We start from the raw sequence: 15,761 nt of genomic DNA on the forward strand, positions 1-15,761 counted from the left end.
GGGGTCAGAAGTGAGGGTGCTGGCAAAGGTCAACGCGGGACAGGGTGTCGTGGCCTGCAGAAGCCTGTGGCCGGGATGCTCGTCCCGTCCTTGCCCTGTGTGTCCCACCACCTCCTGGACTGTCGTCCCTGCTCAGACACCGGGGTTGTGGACACAGCCCCTGTGTCTGAATCTCTTCCCCCCTGTGGAATGCTCTCACCCGTGACCACCATTCGTTTGAGTAGATCAGCTGGAGTCCGGATAGCACCCACTTGCTCTCTGCTTCCGGAGACAAAACCTCGAAAATCTGGGATGTCAACGTGAACTCGGTCGTCAACACGTTTACCATGGGCTCCAACGTCCTGGACCAGCAACTAGGCTGCTTGTGGCAGAAGGACCACCTCCTCAGCATCTCCCTGTCCGGCTACATCAACTACCTGGACAAAAACAACCCCAGCAAACCCCTGCGGGTCATCAAGGTAAGGCCGGGCCACAGAGCAGCTCAGCCTGCAAGGGCTGGCTGGAGGGGAGGCAGGCATCCGACCGGAGAAGGGGCAGCTGAGGCGAGGTGGAGGCCCAGTGGAACGGCAGGACGTGGGTTGCTTTGGTTATGTGAGTTTAGCAGAGAAGAGAGGCCAGGCGCCAAGTTCCCCCTGAGCTACTGTGAAAGCTGGGCATTCAGGGCCGTGGCCCTCGCCCCTGCTCTCGTGACTCGTTTGTCCCGAGGGGCTCAGCCTTCCTCGGTTAGGAGACCACCGGCTGTGTCCCCTGCATCAGGCAGGACCAGGAAGATGCTAAGTCCCGAGACGAGGCATGTGGCGGGGTGTGGCCGCAGTTGTGGGGGGCCCAGCTGGCCTTGGAGCTTGACCAGGATGATGTGCAGGGTGTGAACGTGAGAATGAGTGGGGAGGCACTGTTCCATGTGGTTAGGGCAGGGTGGGCACCAGGGAGTGGTGGGGAGTGGGGACTTGGAAACGGATGTGGACTTGGAGAAGCCCATGGAGTTCTCAAGGGCAGAGGCCCAAGGTGTGGGCAGCAGGGAGCGATACTGCGGGGCAGTGGGGAGGACCCCCCCTTCCCTGCCTCCCGTCCTCATCTCATCGGGACCACTCACCCAGGCCAGCTGGCCACCAGCATCTGCCCCGAGTGTCCCATCCAGGTGGGGCCGTGCCTTCTCCCTCCCTCAGCCCTGGGGATAGTGGCGTCTCAGGAAATTGCAGCCAGACTGGGACCTCCTGTGTCCTGGGGCCCTGCTCTGCTGCTGGGTGGGTGCTCAGGGTTGGCCTCGCCTGCCCTGGCGGCCTTGGGTGAGCCGTGTTCTCAAGGGAGGGGTCTCCATAGCGCGGCTTCAAGCGGCTCCCCATCCTGGGGCTTAACACCAGCACCTCCTCACGCCCTGCTCACTCAGCTGCTTTAGGGCCATGCTGACAGCCTCCGGGAGGCGCCTGGACCCCGAGGCCTGGGTGTAGGCCAGGCTGGGATTATTCCCCGGGGGCCCAGTCCCTCCCGCAGTCAGTGGGTTGCCGGCTGCCTGGCCCTGCAGCGTGTGTGCACCCCACAGTCCGTGAGGTGGCGGTTTTCGTGGGCTCGGGCTCCTGATGACCATGCACACAAGGCGGGTGCCAGGCCAGGCCGTCTGCCTCCTTAGGCCTCGTGTGGTTAGCTCATGAATCCCGGGGGGTATTTGGTGCTAACGTCGGGCTGCGGGTGAGGCCAGGGACAGGCTGGAGTTAAATCAGCTCTTCTCAGCACGTTCAGGTCATCTAGAAGTTTCCATGAAGGGCTTGATGCCTGGCCAGCCCCGTCGGGATGTAGTCAGAGACTGTAAGAAGCTCTTAGGGGCTGATACTTGAAGATGCGCCCAGGTGATCCTGTGGCTTGAGCTGGAAGCTACATCAGACTCGAATCACCTGAGCGGGCCCTCTTGTTAGAACACGGCAGCTGGGCGGCACCCAGTGCTCACAGCGTTCATCTGTGGGCCGCGGGAGAGCCCCAGTGCTCACAGGCTCCTGGCAAGGCTGCTTGCTGCCCCAGAGGGGGCGGGCCAAGTCCCCAGGCATCCTGCTGCTCACAGGTTCTCTCTGGGTCCCCAGGCTGCATGGGGTGAGACTCCCGGTGAGGTCAAGGGTGGTGTGAGGGCCACGCGTTTAAGTAGAAGGCCTGGTGGGTCGCTGCCCTGTGGGAAGGATTCAGGGTCCATGAGAACTATGTGTACCTTATCTCTGATGATACATGTCACATCGTGGCAACAGTTAGCGGTGCTCAGAGGGCTCCGCTGCATCTGAGGAGGAAAGGGGCTGTGATTAAACCCCATCTCTTAGGTTCTTTCCATCCCAGGAGCAGTTAGTTCAGTTCAGTCAGTCAGTTGTGTCTAACTCTTTGTGACCTCATGGACTGCAGCATGCCAGGCTTCCCTGTCCATCACCAACTCCCGGAGTCTACTCAAACTCGTGTCCATCGAGTCAGTGATGCCATCCAGGCATCTCATCCTCTGTTGTCCCCTTCTCCTCCCACCTTCAATCTTTCCCAGCATCAGGGTCTTTTCAGATGAGTCAGTTCTTCGCATCAGGTCGCCAAATATTGGAGTTTCAGTTTTAGCATTAGTCCTTCCAATGAATAGTCAGGACTTATTTCCTTTAAGATTGACTGGTTGGATCTCCTTGCAGTGCAAGGGACTCTCAGGAGTCTTCCCCAACACCACAGTTCAAAAGCATCAATTCTTCAGCACTTAGCTTTCTTTATAGTCCCAACTCTCATATCCATACATGACTACTGGAAAAACCAAAGCTTTGACTAGATGGACCTTTGTTAGCAAAGTAATGTCTCTGCTTTTTAGTACACACATCATGTTGTGGCAGCAGTGATGCTCAGAGGGCCCCAGCTACATCTGAGGAAGGGAAAGAGCTGTGATTAAACCGCACCTCTTAGGTTCTTTCCATCCCAGAAGCAGTTAGAAAGGGAGGTTAAATGCCCCCTTTCGAAGCAGGCGTCTGGTTGTAGATGAGTTGCCGATCGGGGAGGGATCACTGCCCTGGGACTGCCCTGGTTGTGAGGGTTACAGCCCTGGTTGGGGGAGGGGTCTCAGGAGAGAAGAATCCTTCCGAGCCTGGGGCGGCAGCTGGAGCCATAAGCTGTGTCTCTGGATGGAGACTCTGGGCCATCCACTGGCCTTAGGGTTCTGCTTCTGCGAGGGTTGGACCCCCAGTACTGCTCCTTCACCTTCCTGGAGACCCAGCCCCAGGTGGGGGCTTGTCCTCCGTGGCTGGGTAGGTGAGGGCGGCTGCCTGGGTCAGTCTGCACAGACCTGGGCGCTCTGCTGGGGCTCCCGCTAGACCCCTGTCCTCCACACAGGTCAGGGTTAAGTGCCTGGGTGGGGAGGGACCCAGATGTCAAGGGGACGGGTCAGCCGGGGGTGGTGTTTCAGGCCCACAAGGACAGTGGCCTCTCCCTGGGGCTTAGCCGGCGGCAGTGAGCATTTGACAGTTACCGGCTGGACGCCGGCGTGTCCTCAGCTCACCCCGCCCATCTGTCTCCTCCGCAGGGTCACAGCAAATCCATCCAGTGCCTGACGGTGCATAAAAACGGCGGCAAGTCTTACATCTACTCCGGGAGCCACGACGGACACATTAATATCCTTTGACTCACAGCGCTGGCTCCGCGGACCCTGGCAGGAGAGATGGGAGCTTCCTGTTCCCACGGGGCCATGGGCCAGGCTGGCCAGGTGGCGGCCACGGGGCTCCTCTGCCCAGTCCTGGCCGTCGAGAGGTGGCCCGGTCCTCACTCGGGCCCTCCAGCTCCGGGTCACGGCCTTGACCCGATGGCTCACTCGCTGTGCGGCCTTGAGGGGTTGGTTGCTGAACTTCCGTGTTTGTGACCTGGTCCCGGCCTCACCCCTCATGAGCAGCAGAATCCACGTGCGTTACGATCTAGAAGGACTTAGAGCCTTTTAGGGGGTAGTCCCCTTGTCTTAAAAACGGGAAGAGCAAAGCTCAGACACCTTTGAGTGGCTTCCACTTGGCGACAGCAGAGCTGGGCAGAGCCCACGCCCCGTCCCCCGGTGTGGGGTTTTGGGGTCCCCCCGAGACGTTCCCAGCAGCCCTTCCAGCCCCTCCCTCTAGGATGGCCAGTGTTGGAGGGGTGGTCTGCAGGGCCTGGCTCGGCGAGGCATCGTGGCCACCTGAGAGGCCTGCCCTTGGGCCGCCCAGCCCCTGGCCCGTGGCTGCCTTGCCCCTGGAGGGGCTTCCCAGGCCCTGCGCTTTTCCCCCACCTCTGTGAGCCTGCCTTGTCTGCAGGGTTCCCTCCTGGGAATGGTCCCCAAGGGAGGAGGGCAGAGGTCCCCCTCCACCCCATCAAAACAGAAGAGGGTATGATTGGGGTCCTGCCCCGTGTCCCCCGACTCTGGGCACCATGCCCTCCTCCCTTCTCGTCCCCAACCCGGGCACCCCGAGCAGACGGTCCACACCCTGGCACCCAGCTGGGTTAGCCTGGGACTGGTTGCCGGGTGGCACCTGGGCGCCCATCAGCCAGTCCTCACGGCACAGCCCACCTCCCACTGAAGGTGCTGGGCTGGACAGCAGGCAAGAGAGAGCGAGGGGGTCGGGGCATTGGCCCAGGTATGCGGGGTCCCCACAGTGCTTCCTCCTGGGCCCCCTCGGACAGAGGCACCGCTGCATTGTGGCAGGGCAGCGCCATCCTGCCACCTGCCCGGTTCTCGTTCTCGAGACGGGTGGACTCTCCCACTGGGTGCCCTCTTGCTGGTTGATCCCAGTGTCCACTCCCTGAAATTTGGAGCTGAACGTGCACGAAGAGGTTCACTCGGCCCGGTGCCCACCGTCCCATCCCTAACGTGCTGCCTGGGATGGGGCACGGGCCGTGGCCTCCCCAGGGTGGGCACACACCACATCCTGTAGCCAGGCTCTTCCTTAACCCCCTGCCCCACATTACTGGGATTCCGAGACGGGGGAGAACGACTCCTTTGCCGGGAAGGGCCACACGAACCAGGTGTCCCGGATGACCGTGGACGAGCGCGGGCAGCTGGTGAGCTGCAGCATGGACGACACGGTGCGGTACACCAGCCTCGCCCTGCGGGACTACAGGTGAGCGCTGCGGGGGGCCGCCAGCCCGGCGGCGGCGGGGTCGCCCTCGGGGGGCCCATGCTGCTGCCGCCGCCCCGAGGCCAGGCTGACCAGCGCACCCAGGGCAGAGCCACGGGCCGCCCGCCCTGCCGCAGGGGCCCCTTCACCCTGCCTGGGAGGCACCACGCTCGGCTCAGTTCTGTGGCATTTTCCTCCGTTTACCATTCGTTAAGAAGTGGTTTGTGTGTGCAGATTTTTCTGGGATGTGTCTTTGTAGTTTTAACCAAAAGTGCTAAGTCCCTCAGTCGTGTCCAACTCTTTGCAACCCCATGGACTGTAGCCCACCAGGCTCCTCTGTCCGTGGGATTCTCCAGGCAGGAATACTGGAGTGGGTTGCCATGTCCTTCTCCATTTACCAAAAGAAGACAATTTTCACCTATCCCATTAAAAGTACCAGTTTTATATATATTATAGATATATATATATATATTTTTTTTCTTTTTTAATTTACATTGTAGAGGAGACTGGTTATGGCCATGGAAGAATGGGAAAGTGAAAGTGCTAGTCGCTCAGTTGTATCCAACTCTTTGAGACCCTATAGACTGTAGCCTGCCAGGCTCTTCCGTCCATGGGGATTCTGCAGGCAAGAATACTGGAGTGGGTTGCCATGCCCTTCCTCCAGGGGAATCTTCCCAACCCAGGGATTGAACCTGGGTCTCCTGCGTTGCAGGTGGATCTTTCACCATCTGAGCCAGATTCTTTGGGAGGTTAGGACCAGAACTGAGTTCTGTCTGAATCCAGGGAGTGCCAGCCGGGGTGTCTGGCCGGTGCACGTGGGGCCTGACCGAGGACAGGGCAGCAGTGGGGGGCAGCCCTCGGTGCAGATGTGGGAAGTGCTCCTTTCACCTCCTCTCGCCACCCCCACCCCTCGTCCCAGCCCCCCGTCTCGACTCTGTTTCTCTCCTAGAGTTGGGGAGTCTTTCCTCCTTCCCTCCCGTGTCTGTTCGGCAAAGGCTCCTTCAGCTGTGATCGGGCGGAATTCCCACCCGTCACCGAGGGGCTGTGGTCCTGCCCTGAGTGTGTGTCTGTGCCACCCCTGGAAACTAACGCGTCCTTCTCTCCACAGTGGACAGGGAGTTGTGAAACTGGACGTCCAGCCGAAGTGCTTGGCGGTCGGCCCCGGGGGCTACACCGTGGTCGTGTGCATTGGCCAGGTACGGCTCCCACCCGGGTCTCACCAGAAGGTCCGGGCTGACACTGCGCAATACTTGCTCCTCACGTCCATCCACAGCCGTCCACCCTGTCTTTACCGAGAGCTCTCCTGCACGTGCTGAGGGCCTCCCACGTGTTCACTGAGTCCTCAGCAGCGCCATCAGCTAGGCCGGCGTCATCCCCACCTCACAGGTGGGGAAACCGAGGCACAGAGGCTAAGCCGCCCCAGGGCTGCGTCCGGCAAAGGGCAAAGCTGGGATTTGAACCCAGGCAGCCTGGTCAGAGCCCACACTGAAGGGTCGGATGCCCCGCAGGGGGTGGTCCCTCAGCCCTGCGGCCCCCGAGAGGCACAGCCCCTGTGGCTGTGTCCACGCATTGCAGACCCCAGCCCTGCCGCGCTTGGCGCTGTGTGGCTTGGGGCGTTTCCCTCGCCCTCTGAACTTTAGTTTTCTAGTCCCTTGCAGCTCACAGGGAGGGTTGCAAGGACGTACACAGCAGGCTCTTGGTACCACCTCCGCGAGCGAGGAGGCTGAGAGTGACTGTGCCTCCCGCCCCGAGGCCCTCTGATGGTGGAGGGTGGCACCTGGGCCTCCGCGGGGTCTGCTCTTCCAGCCCTGGCAGCCTGGGTTCTCATCCAGGGTGGTGTAGGTCTGTCTCTTCATGCCATTTCTTGAAATTTCCGGAACACACCGCCCTTGACTGAGACCCAGGCCTGACCCACTTTATCCAGGACGCCACTCTGCAGCAGACGCCGTCTGTCGGCAGGGCTGAGCGTCCCAGCGCGCAGGTTGGAGGAGGCAGGTGCAGCGGAGCCCCTGTTGGCACGAGTGACAAACCCGCTCCAGAGAGCTGTCTTTCGGATCCACCACCCCTCCTCTGTCCTGGGAGCTTAATTGCTTCGGGGAGTGTGGATTCCTGTGTGTCCTAGATAACACAGCCCTCCTGCCAAGCAATTACAGCAGACAGCGGGATGGCCAGTGGGGGTGCATGAGGAATCGAGGGCTGGGAGCGCCATAGCAAGTGTGGGAAAGACTGGACGTGGCCTTTCTAGGAGGTCACACCACAAAGAGCTCATGGGTTCGGGGAAGAGCTGCCCGAGGCTCTGCTTAGAAGGGACTTGTGGGTACAGGGTCTAGTCCTGGGTCCCCAGGTTCCCAGGAGTCCATGGCCCACGGAATCAGGTGTGATGACTGCCATGTTGCATTCTGTTGTTCCCCTGCTGCTCTCGGGCATCCTGACCAGAACTCCCCACGGCCGGTCACAGGGTCTGCAGACTGTGCTGGAGGGGCCCACGATTCTCGGTCAGGGAGCGGTCACACTCAGGGCTCGCCTCTGAGACTGGAACCAGTCTGGACAGAGGCTCTCCATCTCTCTGTTGGGTGCAGGGCAGTAAGGGCGCTTCCTGAGTCGGGCTGACGACTCGAGTAAATGTTTGTCCAGGTGCGTTTTCAGTAGCAGATTTTAGGGAGGGTGCTGCCACCCATTGACTGGGCTTCTTCACCTACTCCACCCCACAACAGAGTCCACAACACACCCTGAGGGTGACAGAGGTGGGCTGCCTGCCCCCGGGACCACTGGTGGCTTCAGATGGAGTCAAGCCAGAGCTGTCACAGATGGAGGCCACACTGTTGGGACAGTCCAGTGAATTAGAACCAGGACGGGTAGCAAGGGGTGGGTGGGGGTGGGGACAGAGGAGGGTTACTGTATTGGGGGGCCCTGGGCCGTGTGCAGAGGGTGGGAGACGCAGCATGGTGGCCAAGGCAAGGCTTTGAGGTCTCGCAGCCCATGTGTGGGTACCTGCTCAGAGAGCCACAGACCTTGCACCTCGTTTGCTCCTATATTGATGGGAGGTGACCCTGCCACTCCAGGGACCTGTAAGGTGCGTGGCTCACACGAGGTGGGCTCCAGCGGCTGGTTTTGTTTGCTTTTTATGAGGCACTTCGTTTGCTCTGATCCCTGAATTCCATCCTCAGGCTGTCTAGGCACCGCTGGGTTTTTAACCCTGGGAACCCAAGGCTCAGGACGGTTCATGAGCCATGTGTGTCCATCCCCTGCCCCTCCACCCCTGCCAACCAACCCCCATCCCGGGCAGCAGGTGGCTGGGCCAGGATCAAGTCCCGTCTGTGTTGGCAGAGCCCTTCTGTAGGGCCTGGACCCCTGGGCGCTCAGCCCCGCCTGCTGACTGTCCTGCCCTGGCAAACAGGAGGGAACTGAGGCAGGAGCTGGCTGGGGCGGGACGAGGGAGTGGGGTGTGTCGTGGGTGCCTCCAGGCTGCTTAGCTGTGAGCCATCTGTCCTGTCCTCCCCTCCCTGCTGGGCCTGGGGACAGGCAGACAGCCTCCACGGGGACAGACTCCCAGCGCTGCTGCCTGCCCGCTGGAGTCAGGGCTTGGTTTCCTTTCTGTCGGGGGTGGGGGGCTTCCAGCACTGTCCCCGGGCTCTGGGGACTCACCGTGACGTTGCTAGCTGTTTTACACACCATGGTCGAGGTTGCAAAGGATGTTTCTTTGGACAGACCTTTCAAAGTCTGGCGGTCCTGTTCATTTCTGGTGTCAGATTAGAGGCTCACGGCTGCCACGCTCTGTGTCTTCTTGAACCCGGGACCACTCTGCTCGGCAGAGCTCGGGCATCATGCCTGACGGTGTGTAGTTGGAGGAAGTCGAGTTCAGAAGCAGCAGATGGCTTACACAGACATCTGTGCGGGTGGTGGGGACAGCACCGTTGATGCTGATGAGGGAGTAACACCGGGGGGCACGGGGCATGTCCTGCCCCCCAGACGGGGCCTGAGCCATCTGTCCCGGGCCTCTGCTCTAACCGCTGTCTGTGTGTTTCCCAGATCGTTCTGCTGAAGGACCAGAGGAAGTGCTTCAGCATCGACAACCCCGGCTATGAGCCCGAAGTAGTGGCCGTGCACCCGGGCGGTGAGACCGTGGCCGTCGGGGGCGCGGTAAGGCCCTGTCCCCACATGCTCTGCCCTGGGGTCTTTGAGTGATTTGGGGGAGGGCGGTCAGGGCTGTGTTCCAGGCTATCTCCTGCCGCCCAAGTGAGAGTCTCCCTGGGCTGCCCCCCGCCCCCCCCAGGAGACCAGGGTCCCAGCAGTGAGTGGGCTGTGCTGGGGGCACAGGGCAGGGAAGCCCTCAGCCTGGCCGTCGGTCCTGGAGGCAGTTGGGGGAGCCTTGTGGGCGCAGGGAGGGGACAGGGGAGCCTTCACACTCATGCAGTGCAGCGCCCGCCAGAGGGCTTCAGTTTCCCCGAGTCTGACTTCCTGTCATCATCCGCTCCTTCCCCTCACCTCCTGGCCCCTGAAGGGAAGTGCCTGGACCCCACAAGGATGGGGCGTTTGCTAGGAGAGGGGCCTGGTGCCCAAGGGGATCTGCCGGGCTGGTGAGGGGCATGGGGTACGGGGCACAGGGCAGATGGTGAGGCTAGGCGCACGGTCAGGTTGGACGAGGGGCCTTCGCTGGAGACCTGATGCCTGTATAGGTGCTTCTCAGAGCTCGGCCTGCAGACACCTGACCAGAACCTACTAGAAGTTTTGTAAAAAAGGCAGTTTCATGAGTGCCTAAACACCCATATCGCAATGGGCGGGTGAGGCTGGGATCCACAGTTTAATGTGATTGTAAGATCTTTAACCTCTTCATGTAATTCTGCCCACTATGCTAAGCCAGCCACCAGAGCTGCTGCTGGGTTGTAGCATGTGTCCTCTGGCGCCTGGGGATGAAGGGGCAGCTCTCCTGGCACCTGAGCTGGCATGTGGCCAAGCCGGGCAGTGGTCGGCGGGGGGGAGGAAAAGCACTGCTTCTCATGGATACCCAGGCTCCTCCCTCCAGGAGGAAGGGCATTGGGAGAGTGTTGGGGGTATGGGTGGGGTGGGGAGGGCGCACGTGTTGTCTGTGGGCACGTGCACCCATGTCAGGGGAGTGACCCACCGCCCCCCTGTCCTCCCGCAGGACGGGAATGTCCGCCTCTACTCCATCCTAGGCACCACACTGAAGGACGAGGGCAAGCTCCTGGAGGCCAAGGGCCCCGTGACCGACCTGGCGTTTTCCCATGACGGTGCCTTCCTCGCTGTGTGCGACGCCAGCAAAGTGGTCACGGTCTTCAGCGTTGCCGACGGCTACTCGGTGAGTGGTTGGGCCCCCCCCCCGCCCACACCAGGCAGCACAGATGGCAGGAGGGGTCCACAGCCTCTCTCCCTGGTCATCACTGACGGGGTGGATGCACAGGGCCAAGGAGACTTCCCCTGCCGTCCAGCAGTTTGTGGGCTCATAGCAAAGTTACCCAAAAGTTAGGGGCCTGAGTGGGAGCGAGGCTGCTGTGAAATCGGGCTGGTAGGTTCACCTTGGCCGTATAGCTCAGTGACTCCTGGGATCTTCTCTGTCAAAGGGCTTAAGCTAGGTTTTTTTTCTTGGATCTCATTGCCACTTAAAGTCTTGCCAAGTGTGAGTGTGGGTTGTCCCAGCGTGGCCTTGCACTCAGGGTGGGGGTCCCTGGGCAGTAGATGGGTGAAAGAGGACCCCAGAAACTCATCCGGCCCTGAGTAGGACAGCCGATGGCACTGGCCTTGGAGGCGTGAGACACCCTGAGACCTGTTTCACAAGAGACTGCACTCCGGAGGGCTCCGGTCACCCTCTGGGTGTGAGGAAGCTGTGTGATTGAACCGCAGGGCAGATGGGGGTGCGGGGAGTCCCTCCAGGCGCCCCCACCAAGCCAACCTCTCTCCAACCCTTAGGATAGGCTTGAAATTTATAACTGAGTCCAAAGAATTTGCCACCTAGATTCTACCATTACCATTTTACTGTGTCACGTTACCCATCTAGTAATCTAATTTTTTAGTGCATTTAAGTGTACATTTTGCTATTAAGTATATCAGCCCACATATTAACTAGAGTTTAGTGGTTTCTTAGTTTTATTTTTGGCTGTAAAATTTACATGTAACGAAGGATGAATGAGAACATAAGCACACATTCACACTTTGTGTACGCCTGAGGCCCACACCTCCGTCAACATAAAGAACATTTCACCTCCCAGGAGGTTCCTTCCACCTGAGTAGCACATTTATCAAATCCTGCGTTTATCGCCTCTTAAGTGATTTTGTTTGCATATACCAAGTTCACAGCATGCTGAGTAATCAGCAGAGTAGACTCAACAAAAAATGGAAGAGGTCACTTGAAAGTCACGGCTAATCTAGGAATTAAGAACAAGGTGGAACACTCGAAGTAAAAGCGTTCCTTTAGTTAGAGAGCGTTAACTTTCTGTCCACGTTGACCCGTTTGGTAAGACAGCGGCTCGAGGCTGGGACACGCTGTGGACAGATGTCTGCCTGCAGACCACGCTCCAGGGCAGTGGCGCATGTCTGGGGGGCAGCCACTTCCTCCGTCCATACACGCACAGGGCCTGGTCCATGCCAAGCAGGACCTTCTCGAGCTTTCCATTCCTGCTTTTCTGACTGTCCCCTCCCTAGGGCAGAGAGATCTGCAGGCGAGTGGGCACATGTGGCCCATGGATACATGCTAGGAGGACAGCCCCAGGGCCCCAGGGTCTTGGAAGGGGCATTGTGGCTGCTGCTTGATCTTGGGCTGCCCCTTTCTGGGCCTTTGAGCCCCCAGGGCACCCTGGGGGTGTTACGAGGGGTTGGTGACGTGGTGAGCAGCCTGACCCTCTTGATGGTTAGGTGAGATGATGCCCGCTCACTCTGGCCCAGACCCTGACCTGCCACCTATTTTCAATTCACATCCAGGAGAACAACGTTTTCTATGGACACCATGCAAAGATCGTCTGCCTGGCCTGGTCTCCGGACAACGAGCACTTTGCCTCAGGCGGCATGGACATGATGGTGTACGTGTGGACCCTGGGTGACCCTGAGACCAGGGTCAAGATCCAAGGTGATGCTCCCACCCACCTCTGGCTCCCTGACCAGCTCCGGAGAAGCGTCCCCAGGGCCTGAGGGTCCCTTCTGTGCTTTTGGGGAGGTGGCCCCCTCGGGAGGCCTGGCCATCCAGCAAACATCTCTGCTGGTCTAGGCGAACATGCAGAGGACACCTGTGTGCCCAGCGTCCATCCAGGGTGGATCTCAGTTCTCCTGTCCCCATCCCCCCACCTCCTACCACCTCATGTAGGCTCTGGTCCCTTTCCCCACAGGGAGCCTTTTATATTGGATATAAATGGAATCTTCTACTATTCAAAAAAGTTCTATGTCAGTCCCCCCCACCAAGAGCTCTTTCTCAGGTAGTGGTGGGGGAGGGACACCGGTGGGCTGTCCCCCACACTGGTGGGGGTGGGCAGGCGCACTTGTTGGTTCAGGATGGGAGTGGGGAGCAGAGCAGACTTAGATGGGCCATCCTGGTCTCCGCAGGAAGCAGCGCTGGTTTCGTAGGAAGACTCAAGTTCAAGGTGCAGCAAGGAGCTCTCAGAGTAGAGGGTGGGAAATCCAGTCCTTGGGTTTGGGGAGGGGGGGGGGGAGCGGGTCATAGGTCACTGAGTGTGCACTGGCCTGAGGTCAGGCTATTGTGTGCAGGGGTTCCCTAGCCTTGTATTCTCTGCCTTTCTATTCATTGTAGCCTATATCTTACCAGAATTAACACTGTAGTGTCTGTGTGTCTGTATATTGTTGCCTTAGGCACAGACAGACAGACTTGCACCCCTGGGGGGAGGGGCAGCTCCCCCCCCCCCCCGCAGTGGGCGGTTCGCGGTGGTCTGGACTCTGCTGGCACCAGGAAGCTGCCGCTGGGGGTGGCTGGCTGCAAATCACCAAGTGTCAGGGGTCCCCCAGGGGTGGGTAGGGATGCTGAGGAGCCCGGCCTCTGCCCCTCCCATCACCCAGACTCTTCCCCGCTGAGAAGAGGGCAGGGGCGTCTGGTTGAGCAGGAGGATTGTGTTGGGTTTCTCCTGCGACCCCTGCGGGTGATCTCGGCACAGGGTGTCTCCGTGGCCACAGAGCTCAAAAGCCACCTCCTTCTCCCCAGATGCGCACCGGCTCCACCACGTGAGCAGCCTGGCCTGGCTGGACGAGCACACGCTGGTCACGACCTCACACGACGCTTCTGTCAAAGAGTGGACAATCGCCTACTGAGGAGCCCTCCTCACACAGACCCAAGACCGAATCAGGGACGCGGGGTGAACGCAGCTCCGCCTCTGTCACTCCTCTCTCTGCCCCGCCCCTGCCCCGCCTCCCAGGGGAGGGGCCTCACCTCGGCCCCCGCCCCCCGGGAGGGAGGGGCCCCGCCGCTCACCTGCCAGCTCGCTGGGCCATCCTGTCTGTCCCAAGTTCTGAAAGCTTTAGACCCTGACCGTTTGCACATGGGAAATCAAGCGGGCACGTTCAACCACGTGTGGCGCCTGACTCAGACCCACCGCTTGCCGCCCAGAACATTCCAGAGGCAAAGCCTCCGAAGCACACAGACCCTCCCGAGGCTCCCGGGGGTCCGCCGCCCCTCGCGCTCCGCGCCTGCGGGTCCTTGCCGGTTTCTGTGCCTGCGGGAAGGGGGGCCGGCAGGGCCGATGCTGTAGAGCAGGTGGCGCTGCTTCCAGGCCGCCGGGCGCACACGGGACTCCGCGTTCCACTGTCGGTTTTTGTGCTTGATTTGAGAATGGATCGTGGGTTTGTTTTCTTTTTTTTTTTCCAGTGTATCTTAATCCATGCCTGTCAGTGTTTACTGCGCTGCCTCCAGGCCTTCGGATCCCTTGTTGGCGGGACGGGAGGCTCCCTGCTCACCAGTTCACTCTTGTGCTTTGATGTTTTTTCCTGTCTTCGATCCTCCTCTGCCCTCGAGAGAACAGATTAATTTAAAAGGCAAAGATGGAGTCACTGTAAACTAACTCGTCCTCATTTACACCTTCCTTTTCTTTTCCAGTGAGGAAATTAAAATAAGTATATAAAGCACGGTGATTTGGAGTCTCTTTGCGTTTGTCAGAATCACTGGTAAAATGCTGGCTGAGAGCGGGCCCTCCCCTTGCACTTGTGAAAATACTTTGAGCGCTTTAAGAGATTAGACAGAGAAATAATTAAATATCTTTTCTCTTCACTGTGGGTTGCTGACTTTGTGTGGTGGGGACACGTGGAGGGGGTGCTGGAAAGCTACATGGGACCCCATGGCCTGCAGCCTCGGGAGATGACTCAGGAAGGCATGGAACCTCAAGATCCCCTCCTGCCCCAACTCCCCGATACTGTGTGTCCTGGACCACCTCACTTCTCTGCACCTGAATTTGTCTGTGAACTGAAAGCATCGGACAGGTTGAGCGCAGTCCTGCCTGGCGCTCAAGTTCTGTGACAGTTTGTGAGCTTTCTGGTACTGCCTTGAGAAGTAAAAAATAGTATGCATTCCGATGTTGAAAAAAACTAAATTCCCAAGCGTTTAATAATGGAAAGACTATCTTATTCTTGGCTAGAAAGACAGCATCGTAAAGACGTCTATAAATTTGTAGGCCCAATAAAAAATTTCCCCTTCTGTTCTCATTGCTTCTACAGTTCATGTACAAAAAGGAGCTAAAAGTGGAAGAGAAATGTTAGTCTATAATAACTGAAGTGAGGGTCACCAGAGGACACAAATACAGAACTGCTTTGTTCCGTGTGAGTTTGGACTGGGGCCAGGTACCTTCACATCAGTGGGGAAGTGACTGTTAAGTAAACTGGGTAAAACTGGCTAACAGCCTGAAAAAGCAGAATTTTTTGCCTTGTCACCAGATGCAGACCCAAGGTCTAAAAGCAGATCCAAGTTTTGAATTTTAAACAACAGTTTTAAAAGAGTGCTGGAAGGAAAGATGCAATCTCATATGGTACACACAAGCCTGAGTGTTCCTAAGAATGACAAAAATAACAGTCAAGGAGAAAATACCGGTACTGCATTGAAGGGGGTTGGGGGAGCGGTGGGCGAGAAACACCATAAAATGTTAAAATATGGCAAATGGCATCCATATTTTCAGCACATGCTACGCAGCACTGAAGAAGCAGTTTAGTAAAGTTGATATTAGTTATTCCTTCATTTTAAAGTGCGAATATAATTACTGTGTGAGGTGAAAAATAAAGACTGTCTCCAGGGAACTGGGGAATCCACTCAGTGCCATCCCTGGATCACGTCCTGTTGAGCAGTTTCCTCCACTCTGTCCCACTATCTGATGTGGAGGGAGGAAAGTTGGACCAGAAGTAAGGATGCCCAAGTTTCAGGCTCTTTTCTGTCACTTAGCAGCTGGACAACTTTCACTTCAGTCAGATCCCCTCCGTGGTTCTCAGTTTCTCCATGTGTTCATTCATTTCTTTATTCAAACAGTTGTTTTCCTGAGCATTGTGTCTAGTACTGCATTAGGTGCTGGGAGAAAAAAGGATTAAAAAGAATATCAGCTACTACTCTTCACTGGGGACCACATAAAGGTCAGGCAATGTGCTCTTTACCAGATAAAACAGAAGCCCCAGTTACATTTGAACCTCAGATAAGCAACTCATCATTTTTTAATACAAGTACATCCAAAAGTAGAAACTCCAATACTTTATCCAACTGAT

At 58.1% G+C, this 15,761-nt stretch overlaps 1 protein-coding gene across 1 annotated transcript in view; it reads left to right on the forward strand.

Annotated features, from left to right (window-relative positions):
• Nucleotides 1–14,289, forward strand: part of WDR1 (WD repeat domain 1) — a 41,290-nt gene extending 27,001 nt beyond the window's left edge. The window contains exons 8-15 of the mRNA XM_070458117.1: nt 225–458; nt 3,521–3,613; nt 4,924–5,075; nt 6,181–6,268; nt 9,102–9,212; nt 10,216–10,389; nt 12,006–12,150; nt 13,231–14,289. Of these exons, the coding sequence (XP_070314218.1) occupies nt 225–458; nt 3,521–3,613; nt 4,924–5,075; nt 6,181–6,268; nt 9,102–9,212; nt 10,216–10,389; nt 12,006–12,150; nt 13,231–13,337 (1,104 nt within the window). The 3' untranslated portion in view covers nt 13,338–14,289. The remainder of the gene's footprint in view (nt 1–224; nt 459–3,520; nt 3,614–4,923; nt 5,076–6,180; nt 6,269–9,101; nt 9,213–10,215; nt 10,390–12,005; nt 12,151–13,230) is intronic.
• The last annotated feature ends 1,472 nt before the right edge of the window (nt 14,290–15,761 follow it).

The sequence above is a fragment of the Odocoileus virginianus genome, chromosome 29 (assembly GCF_023699985.2).
Source record: "Odocoileus virginianus isolate 20LAN1187 ecotype Illinois chromosome 29, Ovbor_1.2, whole genome shotgun sequence".
NCBI lineage: Eukaryota > Metazoa > Chordata > Mammalia > Artiodactyla > Cervidae > Odocoileus > Odocoileus virginianus.